The sequence below is a fragment of the Agrilus planipennis genome, unplaced genomic scaffold (genome assembly GCF_000699045.2).
Source record: "Agrilus planipennis isolate EAB-ADULT unplaced genomic scaffold, Apla_2.0 scaffold127, whole genome shotgun sequence".
Classification (NCBI taxonomy): domain Eukaryota; kingdom Metazoa; phylum Arthropoda; class Insecta; order Coleoptera; family Buprestidae; genus Agrilus; species Agrilus planipennis.
The window spans coordinates 211,714-228,041 of NW_020442450.1; the positions used below are offsets into that span (position 1 = coordinate 211,714).

Below are 16,328 nucleotides of genomic sequence, written 5' to 3' on the forward strand. Positions count from 1 at the left end.
AGCGTTCGACATCTGTCTCTCTCCTACTTGAGTGAGCGATGCGTCCGCGTGGACAGCTGCTATACAATAATACATTTCCATTTACCTCCTTCTCTATATCCATACAAAATATCTATCAAACAAATAAAATTAAAATTTTCTTTTGAGAAATGAAACCATTCCATCAGTATTTTCTTATGACGTTGTCACGTTCAACTATCGTCAGTAAACCGACTTTACAGACAACCAATTTTTTTTTATATTTAGTGTCAAAATCTAGTAAAATTAACTGAAAATTTTAAATACTAAAAATATTTTGTGCGTATTTGGTATTGATCTTGCATATTCGGTCTTGGTTTTAGTCTTGGTCTTGTTCGTTCGGTCTTGGTCTTTTTAGTATGAGAACAGCCTTGGTCTTGGTTTTGGTCAGAAGACCAAGACCAATTTTGCTCATCTCTACGTCAAAAGGGAGAAAAGAGTCCAAAATAAAAGGAAAATACCTCAGTTAATTAATGAACGTTCTCTGACAAACCTGACACGTTGAACCAAGTAGTAATGTAAAAAGAAAAACAGGGTGCTTAAGGGGTGGCACAATCATATTTTTTGAGGTCGCAATCTCTAATACTGATATGAAATACACCGAATTTTAATCTTTAGCACACAAACCAGACCTTTTTCTTAACTAAAGTATTGAATATAATTGCAACAATTTTCAGAACGACGTACAATTGGAAATTGCGGTCTCAAAAAATATGATTATCCGTATAGGTAAATCGTGTTTTTCTTTTTATAGATATCATTATTGGTTCATCTTAAATGTTTTTTCATTTACCTACCCAACGTTGCAACATTGTAACTTTAATCTGTAATTCAGCACACTAAAAAACATCTCCCACATTCTACGATGGAATAGCTTACCACTTTGGAACAAAAATTTTTAATTATTGGATTTATATATGATATCATCACCAATGTATATATTCTGCTCTTTTTATACTTGTAAATTATTATAATAAAATTATTTAAGTTGATTTTAAAATTAACTTCCTTCTAACTGCTTTAGAAAGTTAGAAGTTATCAAATGAATTGTAAATTTAATCAGTATGAGTGAGTACTATTTGTACATATTTCTTCTAGTGATTCATTAATCCTATGTACGGGTTTGCGTAAGCGTATATCTCTTATCTGAACTAGGTACTTTCACTTTATCTCTCCGGTAAGTGTAGGCTGTTACGAGAACATCCGGAAATGGTCTTCACCTTGATCTAAATAAAGAGCGCTTCCTTTTTGAAAATAGTATTAAAAAATGAGAACTATGTTCACTTAGAAAGTGTTAATTCATTTGCAGTCAAAACAAGCCGATGTTAGATGTATACCAGACGGTATTTGAATACCTAAAAATAGTCAATATACAATTATTATTCAAACTCACGAACATCAATTGTTCCGTGTTTAACTAAGAAGTAGATAATTATCATGTTTGAATAGAGGTTTTAGGCAATCGCCAGAACTTTCTCAAATGTCATATATACACGTACCTTTCCGGTACATATTCGTTACCACGAATTACAGAAAAGGTAAATAAAGTAGGAAACTAGAATACAAATAGAACTAATTAATATGTAGGAAACGTAACATTAAATGTATCTATTATTTTTAATTTTAAAAAACTCGAGACCAAATTACTATCTTCAGTAAACACTTAAATTATCTTATAAGTATTTAGCAGTAGTAGTTGTTCAGATCACCTAATTGAAAAGCTTCCTCTTCTATTTTCTGGATAGTAAATATTAGGAATGAGGACAGACGCGGTCAACGTCATTAAAGACAATGCAACTGTAGGGATAGATATACAAAGGCAAAACATTGGTATGCTTAGATTTGCATCTATAATATAGATGATAGATACTAATACTGCTATATCATCATCTATATTATATATGCTCATCTAGCAAGGAGGAGTTGGAGATAGCTTTAAATAAAATGGAAGCGGTATTGACAAAATAGTATTATTTGAAAATAAATAAAAGTAAAATACAAATACTGGTATGCAGAGGAAAAAAAGTAAGGGAAAGAGCGAATATAAAGATAGGAGACGAAAAATTAAAAGAAGTGGCCGATTTTAGGTATCTAGGAAGTCAGATAAATCAGGATGGAAGGAATAGTAGGGATATAAAGCAGAGGATAGCGCAGGGTCGAGTCGCCTTCAATAAAAAGAAGTCACTATGCTCGCGAACGGTTCATTTATAAATTCGAAAAAGGTTGTTAAAAGTGTATGTTTGGAGCACGGCATTATACGGGTGCGAAACACGGACAGTGGGCGCGGCGGAAAAGAAAAGGTTAGAAGCGTTCGAAATGTGGTGTTATAGGCGAATGATGAGTATACCGTGGATAGAGAAGGTTAGAAATGAAGAGGTATTAGAAAGAATAAGATAACAGAGAACTTTCTGGAAGTCAATAAGAAATAGGCGAGATAAGTCAATTCACCTTCTCAGGCATGAAGGTCTAGTTAGAGACATATTAGAGGCAGAAAGGGGAGTTAGGAGGGGTAGAAGTAGACCTAGATTTAGATTAGATTACTATTCGCAAATAGTTAAGGATATGGGTTGTTCTAGTTTGAATGAAATGCGAAGGTTAGCTCAGGATAGAGTGGAGGTGCGTGTCCAACAAGTCTTAGGACTGACGACCTTATGATGATGAGCATCGAGATATCCAGAGCCGTGTTTATAGAAAAGGGACAAAGGGCGCGCTAGCCCTAGGTACCGTTAGGGAGCGCTGAAAGAATTGTAATATTAGAACCGACTTTATTGAAACATTAGAAAACAAGACTCTTTTCTAGTTTTTGAATGACCAGACTTTCTTTCATGCTACATATTTTGATTATAAGCAATTTCTCTTTCTTAACACGGCCCTGCTTATTTCTCCCACAACATAAATATGTATAGTTTCGATTATGGATAATTATTTTCTGTTTTAAACGAAATGAAGAAACTTACTTAAAAAAACTATGCAAAAATCTTGAAATTGATGCTCTATGCATTTCTACTTTTTAAAAAGCTCTTATTATATGATAAATTCAGCAGGACTACTTTATATAACCTAAATATACATGTGTATACATTTAATAATCTTAATTTCATATAGATCAATAATGGGTAGAAGTTTGAAATGGAATAAATTCATTCAATCCATAAAAAGTTAAGAGATACAGATTTTATTTGTCTCTTTATGAACAACTTTTAGCCATATTACCTACCGAAGAATTTGGAATATTAATTCCAATTCAAAATACCAATTGTTCTGTACTGTCTTTGATTTACAAATTACTTGTAATTATCCTAAAAATAACAATTCGTTTGTTTAGCAGTATTTAGTTATGTCTGACGTAATTATCCGATATCGCAAAACCAAAATTACATTACATTAAGAAGTACGTAATAAATCTAGATTGTACCGTTAACCTTTAATGAATTTCTTTCATTAGAAGTTCGACATTAGTATAGATAACTGTTGAGTTGGTTGGTGTAAAATTTTTCAACTACTATAACTCACCCACAAAATCTCGATGATGATGATGGTGTTTCATCCACCTCATCATGTGATGCATATTTGACTCCACCCTCTCTAACATGCTTCCATTGATGCCAGAACTGATTTCTATTACTTCAGTCTTATTGGTTTTTTTTTGAGCGGTCATTACGTCAACTAAGCCAAATAAAAGAGCAGTCAAAAAGAAAATGCTCACATAGTTAATCATTCTCGGTCAGTATATTCAGTCCTGAATCTGAAATGAAAATCAAAGTCAATATTACTATCTATAACAGTTGTTAAAAAAAGTAAAATAAAATTCCTTGTTCAATTCTATTATTATTCGATTTTACATTTCCACTTCCTGCGCCTCTACCCCTTCGCCTTCATCTAAAATAATTTTTATAGTGTTTCCCTCCGACGGTAAATCCCATATTAATTTGAAATAATTTTTCCGATTTATTATTTACGCACTACAAATTACCTCAAATTAATGAGGGAAAAATTGTTGCTGTTGTCACACCCCCGCCGGGAATCGAACCCGAGCCCTTTGGCTTTCCGCACCAATGTTCTGACCACTAAACTACGAGAGATGACAACAGCAACAACGACCAACCGACCTGCGAGGTTAACGATCCGTCGATTTTTTTTAACTTAATTATATATATATTAAATATATGAAATCCTATGACATTGTTAGTTACTTAATAGTGGATTAATATGCAATATTAATTTGAAATCATTATTTCGATTTTTTATTTATCCACTACAAACTACCTTAAATAAATGAGGGAAAAATTGTTGCTGTTGTCACACTCCCGCCGGGAATCGAACCCGGGACCTTTGGCTTTACGCTTTATGTTCTGACCATTAAACTACGAGAGGTGACAACAAATTTTTCCCTCGTTAATTTGAGGTAGTTTGTAGTGGGTAAATAAAGAATGGAAAAAATGATTCCAAATTAATATTGCATATTATTTAATATATAGATAAATCCCATATTGTCCTTAAATTGCTATTTTATCACCATCCAATTCTCCCCTGTAATATTCAAGAAATATTGTCTCCAAATTTCAAATATCTAGGATCCCCGCTTCAACCCTTTAAATATTATCTCCTTATTAAAGCTATCTTCAGAGTACACAAGAAATTTCCCTCCGCAAACCTCTAAATCTACCGATTTAAGATGTGGGTTGTCCATCAGTCAGTTTCTTTAAAACCCATCTTCACCTCGTTAAGGATGGAATTTTAAAATATTCCTCCTTAGTTAAACTCTCGCGTTGATAATGCCCACGTGTGAAGTGGGCGAAACACGTGTCCGCTCATATAAAATTATTTGTGGTAATTAGGGGTGAGTATTTAATTAATATTTACCACAGTCTCCTCCTTCTATTTTCCTCCTTAGTATAGGTTCCCTTACAGTACATAAACAATTTCCCTCCCCAAACGTCTAGGTCTACAGGTTAAGGCTGTGGGTTGTTGTGCCAATCAGTTACTTTAACACTCATCTTCGCCTCATTAGGGATGGAATTTAAAAAACCCCTACTTATTATAGATACACTTACAGTACATAAGGAATTTCCCTCCCAAAACCCCTAGGTTTACCTGATTAGGCTATAATTGTCAGTTAGTTATATTAATAGCGCCTTCGTCTCGTTAGGGATGAAATTTTAAAAAATTCCTGCTTAGTATACTTCAGGAATATTCCCTACAAATTTTAAATCTCTAGGCTCACCCTTGTATATTATTGTATATCAGTGAATCACATTAACACCATTTTCACCCTCTTAGGGATTGAATTTCAAAAAAAGGCTTAAAGCACCTCTGATGTGCCTACTCGAGGAATATTCTCTCCAAATTTCAAATCTATAGATTTACTGGTTTAGGATATGTAGTGTCTTTCTCTGGGTCATATTAATACCCCTCTTCATACCTTTAGGGATCAACATTAAAAAAATCTCAACTTGGTCACCCCTTTTTTATAGCATAAAGTCTCCTTCATTAAACAGCCAATGTCACTTAGTTAAACTTTTCAACATGAAATCGTTATTGTTAATTGATATAAAGAGACTAAAGGGTACATGAGATATTAGTCCTTTTTGCAGAAAGTAATCCTCTAATCTGTAGTGTAGGAAACAATGGCAATGCCATTTTTGGTGAATCTTTTAAGTCATTCCTGCAAGAGGCGTTTAAAATGGATTCTACTAACACATCCTTAAAGGAAGACACTGACTTATCAATCACATTGTAAATTAGATTTTATTTCAAGAAATACTTTGAATAGATCCGGAAAAACCGCAAGAGAATTGTCATGCAGAAAATGTACAACCGATGGTTTGATTTTGACGATTAAGTGCATATCGAGGACAGTGCAGTCGTGAGGACGGTTATATAGTACACATATAAATAGTCATTAATTTGTATGATACCTGATGGACAAACGATTTCACATTAATACCACTATTTAGTAGCCCATTTCTGATAGTAAAATGATTGTAGTAAACAAAACAGTATTGTTCAATTATTTTTACGGTTTCAAGCTTAGTGTTTTCAAAATGACATGTAGTGGCTATCAAATTTGTTACCTATAAACTTTTTATCTTTTATTAAAAAGCGACAATTATTTCTCTATACTATAGCTTTAAAAGGTTTGCATAAGTTTTAGAATTTTACGTGGAATTTTCCGTTTTAATGTTTTATTTAATTAATCATAATTCATTAACATAAAATTTATTATTCTTATGTACTTAATTGGGCAGTAGCCCGAATGTATTAAAATAAAACAAAATATAAAAATCATGTCATACTTATCAAGTGGACAAGAATAGTATTTGATTTTAACTGAGATTTGATTATGACTGCAACTCATCATGAAAATTTAGTATCATAATTACACAGACAACTTCAGCTTTTTTCTGCGTTCCTCAAGATTCTTTAAACAAGATAAAAACATTTTACAATGTTCAAATGCCAATAAGAAGGTACTCAATACATAAAAAAAGGTATTTTCTAATCTTTATATCCTTTAATTTTCATCTAAACTACATCCCTTTTATAAATAATAACGTACCCTATACACAATTAGGTAGTTCGTTAAAACTGCTCCAGTTGTTTATTGAAGTTCTCCAAATAAACATATGTACATATTTTCAATTATATTTTCTGCTTAACTTTCTGTAAAGACAATGGACTTTAGAATTAATGGTTGACTGCTGATTCTTATCCAAATAATTAAAAAGAAAGTAAAAAAAAATTTAAGACCGTATATGAAATAGAAAGTTTTGATCACACTTCCATATTGATGAATACGTAGTTACCGACCTAATTATTTGACCATAATAAATATGCTTAGCAGACTGTGCCTTTGTCTCTAATTTAATATCTTTTCGGAAATATATATTGAAACTACGCCTTATTTAGTAATAAAGGAGCACATGTTGATGACACCTTCAGATTCAAAGCGTTACAACAAACTCTCAAGTAAACGCAGAAAATACTCATCTTTTAAAACCGTCTAAAATCACGTTTTGGAAGTAGCTGTACAAAAGACGTATAAATAATTAGTTGTACGATCATCACTATAAATTTTTCATTTTAATTTTTCCATCTTGTGGTAAATTTAAGGGCATACGGAATACACACACGCCATGTTTAACTAAATTACATTAAAAGGAATATCTGCAATCTTTATTATCACATGAATGTTCCTTCACTAAATCTACAGTTGCACTGGGTCAATCCTTTAGTGGTGGGATATTACAAAGAAGGTCAAAGATAAAAAGTTTATTTAATTTCATCTAACTCTCGTTTACACTCTACCTAACATTTTAGTCTTTTGTTCTGTATTTAATTAATTGTATCGATCTCCTTCCGCATGAAAAATTATTAAATTTCGTCATCGAACACATAAAGCAAATAATTTAAATTTTGACAATATTAAGTATGAATAATGAAACAAAATTTAACATACATACAATTTAGACATCTTTTAGAAGTGAGTTAGTTTAATATGAAATATTATTCTGAAAATTCATTCCTGAATTTTTACCCACTACACACTACCTCAAATTAATGAGGCAAAAAAAATCCCGCCGGGAATCGAACCCGGGACCCTTGGCTCAGAGCTCAGAGCATTGGTGCGTAAAGCCAAAGGTCCCGGGTTCGATTCCCGGCGGGAATGTGACAACAGCAACAATTTTTCCCTCATTAATTTGAGGTAGTNCTAAAATAGAAGAAAATTAGCTAGCTGTAGCTAGAATATTTTAACGTTATTACAAAAACAATGGTACAGTCAAAGCACGATAGATCTTTTGAAGTTTACGGAATAACTTTGCAATTCAACTTCTGAAAATTTAGCTGCACGACAAAAGCAGACTTTTATGAATCGCATATTTTTTTAGGCACAAAGAAGTGCACTCCAATATTCAAACACATTTTGAAAACTTAAATATGAAAAGTACTTGTTATTATTCACTTCATGGCCCAAAATAAATTAAATTTTTCATAAGATGTTACACAAAAGTAACATAACGACTAAAGGCTTACAAAAAAACTACAAAACTTTTACATAATACCTAGTAATAAGCTTCCTCTGATTATTTAAATTTTTATTAACATTTCAATGGACTTACCAAGAAAAAAAAAGATATAATAAATAATAGCTAAATAGGTAATAAGTAAATTCTATTCAGCAATAAATGTTTCCAATTTTTCACTATTCTTTTACAAGTTAACAAACCGTTAAATGTGGTACACGTAATTCTTATTATTAACTTTTGCTATTAGCCCATTTACAGGTTAACGAAACCGCGATTATTTGAAAGGCTTACACCAAAACACGGATGTTATTAATAAATAATAGCATTTAACAATTACAAGAATAACTTATTATAGATTCAATAAAAATACTAACTCCGAAAATAAAATATGCCCAATCGAATTCAGCTAATGCGTTCATCGTAAAACTAAGATTACAATGCTTATTAATCCAATAACAATGCCATGAATATTGAAAAAATTAATCACCGAATGCTCAGACTAACTAGCGTAAAGCGTAACAAATTTTAGGTAAATATTATTAGATAACCAGCAAAAAACGATTCCTAATGTAATAACACTTTTCTTCGTTCAGAAATAAGTAAAAAAGGGGCATTGAAATCACTAAGGCCAAAAACATTTTCACATAAATTGTAATAGAAACGACCTATTGGACAGTGTGTGGTTTAAATAAGATCGTAAAAATACATAATGTATTTTGGGCATTCCAAATATACCAATAAATAGGATTTTAATTTTCGAAATTATGCATCATCATCATAAAGTCATCAGTCCTGAGACTGGTTGGACACACACCTCTACTCTTTCCTATCCTGAGCTAATCTTCGCATTTCCCTAAAACTAGAATATCCCACATCCTTAACTATTTATGAACAGTAATCTAATTTAGGTCTACCTCTACCCCTCTTAACTCCTGTTTTTGCCTCTAATATGTCTCTGATTAGACCTTCATGCCTGAGAAGGTGTCCTAGCAACCTATCTCACCTATTTTTTATTGACTTCCATAGAGTCGTCTGTTCTCCTATTCTTTCCAATACCTCTTCATTTCTTACCTTTTCTACCCACGTTATCCTCATCATCCGCCTATAACACCACATTTCGAACTCTTCTAACCTTTTCTTTTCCGCCGCGCCCACCGTTCATGTTTCGCACCCTTACAACGCCGCGCTTCAAACATACATCTTTAACAACCTTTTTCGAATTTCAAAATTAACCGTTCGCGAGCAATGAATAAGCCAAATTATGCATATAAAATACGAATAACGGCTCTCCGTAATATAAAGTAATCCCTTCTTAATTATTCATTGGATACTTCAGGGATAATTCAGGAATAATTGCCTTGAATGTCACTAATTGATTAACATTTGCAATTAAAGCAATTAATTACGAAAGTTTGCTAATTTGCAATAATTTTATCAATCCCGTTAGAATATTTTTATGCACCTGCCAGCAATATAATTCAAGATTCAATTCAGACTTGGCCCATTATCTAAATTAAATAATTTCATTTGGTCCCCTCATATAAATATAATAAACTGAACCATGTTGAAACACGAAAAAAACAGCTATCGACGACTTTCAAGTAAATTTTATAAAATAGCACATGAATGTGAAGTGCTCTGTGAAGAACCCCCTTCCGTTCTTTTACGATAATTATTAATGATACAGTTTGAATTATAAAATTCTCATCTCAGTCAGAAGCATATTGTGTAAAATAAACGAATAAATTGGGTAAGGTTTTTGCGACTCTTACGTTTATCCAACATATTGCTTGTTCGCCAATCCTCTTCCGATTCTCAGCACAGAATGCAGTCCAATTAGCAAAACGTGGTCCATAAGCCCGAGAACCAGAAGTACATAATGTAGACTAGTTTGTTGTGTTCACCCTTGTGAAAACCGATTTCATAAAAATCTAGACTTAAATTTTCATTATTTTCCAATGAAAAATAAATGCTTTGTGAATGTCCCTAATTACAGTAGAAGAGCAGAGGAAGAAAAAGCTTATTTAATGCATGGAAATTTGCTTTGCCAATAGAGAATGAGAAAACCAAACAACAAAAAGTAAAACAGTCCTCTCTTTATTTTAAAGTAGATCACGTATTAATTGCTACGCCAATAAGTCACAAGAACAATTATTTGGATTTAGAAATATTTAAAATATTCCAATAGGCTACATTTATTTTCAGCGTACTCTTTTATATTGAATTCTAAATTCCTCTAGACTCTAGATCATCTAACATCTTCTTTGAAGCATCATGATTTCATAAAAGTGAGGTTAATAACGTGCTTAGTAAAATGGAGTTGGTACTTAAAATTAGTGAGGTAATAATATATTTGAATTTCTCACTCATTCGAGTACTACCAGCGATTGTATCACCATCAAACTGACTTCCTCTTAATTCACATATTTGTATAATCACTCCCTCATTACCATTTTTATTTTTACCATACTCACGATGTAATCAGCCCTTCAAACCCTCTCTCCTTTCAGAAAATTTGGAATATTAGGTATTGTGTTATCCCGAATACAAATATCATTGATACTTAACATCGTTGATTATAAGTACGTTTATGTAAAAAGCGATAGGTACTACGTGTTTTCAAAAAAATGTTATTTTGTGCCGCCATATTCATAAGCGTCGCCATCTTGTCAATGTCCAATAAAATTATCCAAAGATTATGTTATATCATCGACATAATCTGTACAAAGAAATCCAAAAGAGAAATAGCAACAGCACGTTAGTATAGGGAAAGAACTGGTACGAGGAGTTTTAAGTATATTACGTCCTAATTACGGTATATCTTCCCGCTCTAATATGGGTAGATACGAAAAACAATACGAGGCGGATGTCAATGATTAAACAATTACTCTACACAAAATCATCTTTCAATAATGTTGATCAATAGCAAACACTATTATTGTCGAACAATCATTATTATCACATTCAATACCCAATAAAAAAGGGACTTATTGAATGAAAAGGGCCGTACATACCTGTTCATTTTCTTTTATCCACACACAGTTATTGAAGCAGCAGTTGCCATTCAACCCGGTTTTGGTTCTATAAGGTGCACACGCCTGATACCATTCTTCAGCAGTAGAACACCGGAACTAAATGTAAAACCGAAAACACGACAGTAAATCGTAGAAAAATCGTATTGATCCGCGGTTTCTATGATCGAACGAAATGAAAATAAGTGACGAACTAACCGCGGACGCTCACGCGTGTTATTATTTACGGGAGTGTAAGTTTACATAAAAAAGAACCACGCGCACCAGTCAGTTTCAAATTGTGTGCCAATTTCTCGGCTCTTGGCCATCGGAAATGAGCTTTACGCTGTTGCCAAACTAACCACAATTATTTGTTATTTTACGATACTTACTCGATCGCGTCACACACAAAAATATTATTTTGACAACTCAATTTGAGAGAAATGCATGAAATAGAGAAGTTTTATAACAAATTATACGAAAAAATATTGAAAGATAATTAAAAAATATAATTACAGTAGTAATCGTAATTGTATTTTGGCATATCTCTTGGTGAAATTTTTTTAATACTAAAAAACTATTTTTTTTTAAAACACTTGATACCCACTGTTTCACTGGTTTTATTCGGAATTTGAAAATCTTCAGCATGTTTACATATTAAATTTTTTCAAAATTCAAAAAAAAAATTCTTTCCATAATAATTAACAACCTCTGGTTGCCTAGCCGCTAAAAACATTTCTTAATTTATTTTTTTTAAGTTCATAGAAATAAGTAACGAATGAAATTTTTAATTATTCCTTTTTTTTAATTATTCACCTCTACTAGGCTGAGTAGGAATTATATTTTACATCATCACCTTTGGAATTATGGTTTCAAATTGTGATAACGAAATTTTCTATTCTTTTCTTTCTGGTTTCGATAAATGTATGTATTTTTAAAAAAGGTAAGTAAAAATATAAAAATTGTAAGCATGTGTACATTGATTAGCAATAAAACAATTACTTATTTGATATCAAGCGTAATTAAAAATGAGTTTAATTATCATAATCCGTTCTATTTCATACTGATTAGCTCTTCAAAAATTCTCCATTGAAAATATTAAAAAAATCGTTAACATTATCATATGACTTGTTTTTCATTCTTCATTAAGTACACTACGTTCTAAAGAAAAAAATAAAATTGTTAAGGGTGATGAGGGAGCAGTTTGGCTATAACTAAGTAAATATGTAGTAATATAAATGAAGTTATGCATATTACCGTTTTAATTTATTTAAGTAATAATTTTTTTTGTATTAGAAGTTCTTATCTTAGAACAAAAACCAAAGAAAATTAATTACTGACATTATCGTCAAGTATCATTTCAATAAAAGTCGAATGAGCAAATTACCCATGTAAACTTAAACGGTGCAGTTTTAGTAAAACATAATAACAACATTGTTTAAACATGAAATGTTACTCTTAAAGTAACATGACACTCTTGAAAATACCATTTGAAACTGTAATAAACAATAGCATCTATTGTTTCTTTTGTATTAAATTATTACGGATTATCCAATCTCAAGTCTTAAAATTAATTATGTCACAGTTACTATTAGACATCTAATATGGTAAAAGATTGAGTTTTAAGTTGCGGAAAAAAGTAAAAGTGTAAAGCAAAATTGTCTGAAAACCGTATAAAGAAATATGGCAACGCCGAAAGGCATGAAGTGATCGAGAAGTCCACCACCATGTCTGACCGCGATTCCAATCGAATGTAGGTCCCTCTCGTTCTTCGAACAAGTGTCTTCGTGATATGTTTTTCACTCAAAATACTCCTAACTGTAAAGCTATCTTCAAATGTCACCAGCGCTCATGAATAGTGAAACCTTTTTAATCCCCGAAATTTTTGTCTGTCACTCTTGGCCCGAAATTATTACTTGGAACGGAGCAACGGAACGACGACTGGAAAAAGTCATAGAACGTCCGAGAAATGACGAACGATCGATGTAAAGCTAGCTATCTTTGAAAGTAAGAGTTTTTAACATATTCAGCGTTTCCTTCTTCGATACCCAGAATGTCACGGCTCTATAGTGGCGTTTTTATTACAGTTTTATCGTTACTCCGTGTCGCTTCTCGTGTACCTACCTGCAGTAATGAAGCAGAAAATAAACTCTTTTAAGGCGAATTATGGAACCCATGCTGAAGATGTAGATCATCATGACCATCTAAAAATCGATTATTTCTTTCAAACGAATTTGCATTAAATAAAATGTTCTCAAGTAAAACAAAAATACTGGTATGCAAGAGACTAAAAAGCAAGGAAACAGCGAATATAAAGACAGGAGACGAAAGATTAGAAGAAGTGGTTAATTTTAGGTATCTAGGAAATCAGATAAGTCAAGACGGAAGGAGTAGTAGGGATATAGAGCAGAGGATAGCCCAGGGTCGAGTCGACTTCAATAAAAAGAAGTCACTTCTATGCTCGCTAACGATTAATTTATAAATTCGAAAAAGATTGTCAAAAGGGTATGTTTGGACGGTGGAGCTGTACGGGTGCGAAACATGGACGGTGGGCGCGGCAGAAAAGAAAAGGTTAAAAGCGTTCAAAATGTGGTACCAACGGATGATGAGGATACCGTAGATAGAGAAGGTTAGAAATGAAGAGGTATTAGAAATAATAGAAGAACAGGGGACTCTATGGAAATCAATTAAAAATAGGCGAGATAAGTTGATAGGACACTTTCTCAGACATTAATGTCTAGTCATAAACAGGAGTTCAAAGGACTAGAGGTAGACCTGGATTAGATTACTGTTTGCAAATAGTTAAGGATGTGGGATGTTCTAGCTTTAGGAAATGCGAAGATTAGCTCAGGATAGGAAGGAATAGAAGTGCGTGTCCAACCAATAAATGGATGACTTTTATAAGAGCCTTGCTAAAGATTACGAAATTCCACAACACTGTCACTTTCTTAGTATTCTTATATGTACCTCACTAATTTTATGAGATACTCAGATTAAATCGTGACTGTTGTTAGAGAGTCGTTAACGTCTCTTCTTTTCATCTTAACGTTTTCCCGTCTCGTCGCGTCTAGTCACTGCGAACTACTTTAAATCTTTACAGACGGTCTTATATCTACTTATGTGCTATATGTATATGCACTGAAGGGGTATATACGAAAACGTTTCAGTAATTTTACCAAAATGTACCGATACAGAATACATTTGCACTGTAGCTTCATGATGACATTCTATAACAAAAAAACATTTGGGTGTTTTATTCCCACTAGCCAATAATGCTGGTGAACGGGCAGTCCCTCCGGACTACGCCGGAAGGTAGGACGGAAGGTCCTCTTCAGTCTGCTTTCAGCAATCGTGGGAATGGGTGAAAAAGATGAGACGGACGAAATGAAGACAGAAGAGAATGAAAGATTATCTGTGGAATATTACTGGGCCAGCATTTGTTTAAGTGATCCAAGGAAACCACAGAAAAACTTGGACCAAGGCAGACGGACCCGGAATCGAACCGGCCTCCTCCCGAATGCTAAGCAATGGTCTAAACCTCTAGGCCATGCCGCTCGGTGACACTCTATACAAAACTGCCCCTGCTTAGCAGAGAACCCGCAGATTGCAGGCGGTCATAAATCAGCTTTATGTGCACCCAACTGCTAATATTCGAGGACGGTTCGATGGATTTGCCAAAGTAATACATACAAAACAGATTTCCCATACCAAATTTTGATATTATAAATTAATTCTGCAATTAGATGAATAATAATATTAAGTTTTTAATAAGTAATTTTAAACAACCTAAATTAAAGTGATTTTGTTTTAAGAATAAATTTCAAAAATATGTAAAATTTTTTTATTCAAGTTTTATCTGTAATTTTCTTTCAATTTTGTAAGCGTTTGATACGTTTTCATGATAAATTTAATTAATATTCAGAACGCTGCAGAATTAATAGACAATCAGTTGCAATTTTCAAAAAGTAGAACAGTTTAAACCAAAAACCATGCACTTTCAATAAATCGGTCTCTTATAAATCGAAAATTGTTGTCCGTTTAATTTTATTAACTAATACAGAAAAAGTAAATGTTATTAAATACGTCCTGTTTTTCGAGACCTTCTCGATGCTGTACTTACTACTTTCAAAAAGTTACGGACCATTAGTCAAGTTAGTTGCCATTTTTTTAAAAGTGCATTCCATTTAGTAATAATGGTTGTAGTCGAGGAGAATCAACTTTGCATTAAAAGTTTTACATTTTCGATTTTATATCATGAATATCTATGCTCGTAAAGTATCGAATACTCCAATTTTTTCATATAATAATTATACACCCATTTGAATAATTCCAAAGAAAGCTCTGAATTCGTTAGGTAAAAAATGCTTTTTTGAAGCCAATAATTTTAAACAAAACGTTAGCATTTTGGCTTACACTTACAATAACGTGTGAAATCCCAATTTCTTAATACAATCCACAGTCGTTTCTAGCCACAGGTCTCTAATAAATTAACTTTGAAGTTGAGAGGGTACCGCAATTGCTTGACCTAATTTCTATTGTATTGACGCTAAGCTGTTCTATTTATTTTAAATGTTGAAGTGCGTTTTTACAGATAGTAATACCAGATGTAACTAAATATTCTATAAAGTCAAAAGGACAAAGAATTCCTATGAACATGTCCAAAAATGCAGACTTAAGAAATTATCCGTAAATTTAAAATGAGTTAAACTCGACATGGGTGTTGCGTTTACCACTGAATTATAGTCAAAATCTGTTATAACGACACCGAAGGGACTACTCATATTTGATCGTAAAAACCGATAGTCGTAACAACCGGTGACGTTGTTATTAAGTACCTAATACCTATTATTAAATGTGTGATTAATACATTCATGTATAAAATAAACCTACATTTTATTTATTTCACATACAACGTATAATAAAAAGACATTACGTACGTAATAAAATCTGTAATTTTAGTCTGTTTGGAACACATCTGTCGTGCGTACGCACCCTATAGTTCCTGTGTTCCTGCACATGAAACTGTTCATTAAAACGAACAATTTTTCGTAATACACTGACAGCATTAAGACCATCGTTCAAAGTTGGCATTGTAAATTGTTCTTTAGTCTCTTCTGTTCGTCATTTTCCTCTTGAACTTCTTGTACAATATCATCTTCCATAGATGGTGCACAAATTGCAATAGAATTATGCACATCAATAAACACCTCAGCTTTAGTAGCAGATATTCTGAGAATTACAATAGACCCTAAACTCGACACGTTTTTGTTAA

General features: G+C 32.6%; 1 protein-coding gene across 1 annotated transcript in view; it reads right to left on the bottom strand.

The window, feature by feature from the left end:
- LOC108736461 overlaps positions 1-11,291 on the bottom strand; it is a 24,272-nt gene extending 12,981 nt beyond the window's left edge. The window contains exons 1-2 of the mRNA XM_018468901.1: positions 11,060-11,291; positions 3,532-3,763 (exon numbers count right to left, since the gene is read on the bottom strand). Of these exons, the coding sequence (XP_018324403.1) occupies positions 3,532-3,736 (205 nt within the window). The 5' untranslated portion in view covers positions 3,737-3,763; positions 11,060-11,291. The remainder of the gene's footprint in view (positions 1-3,531; positions 3,764-11,059) is intronic.
- Between the last annotated feature and the right edge of the window lie 5,037 nt (positions 11,292-16,328).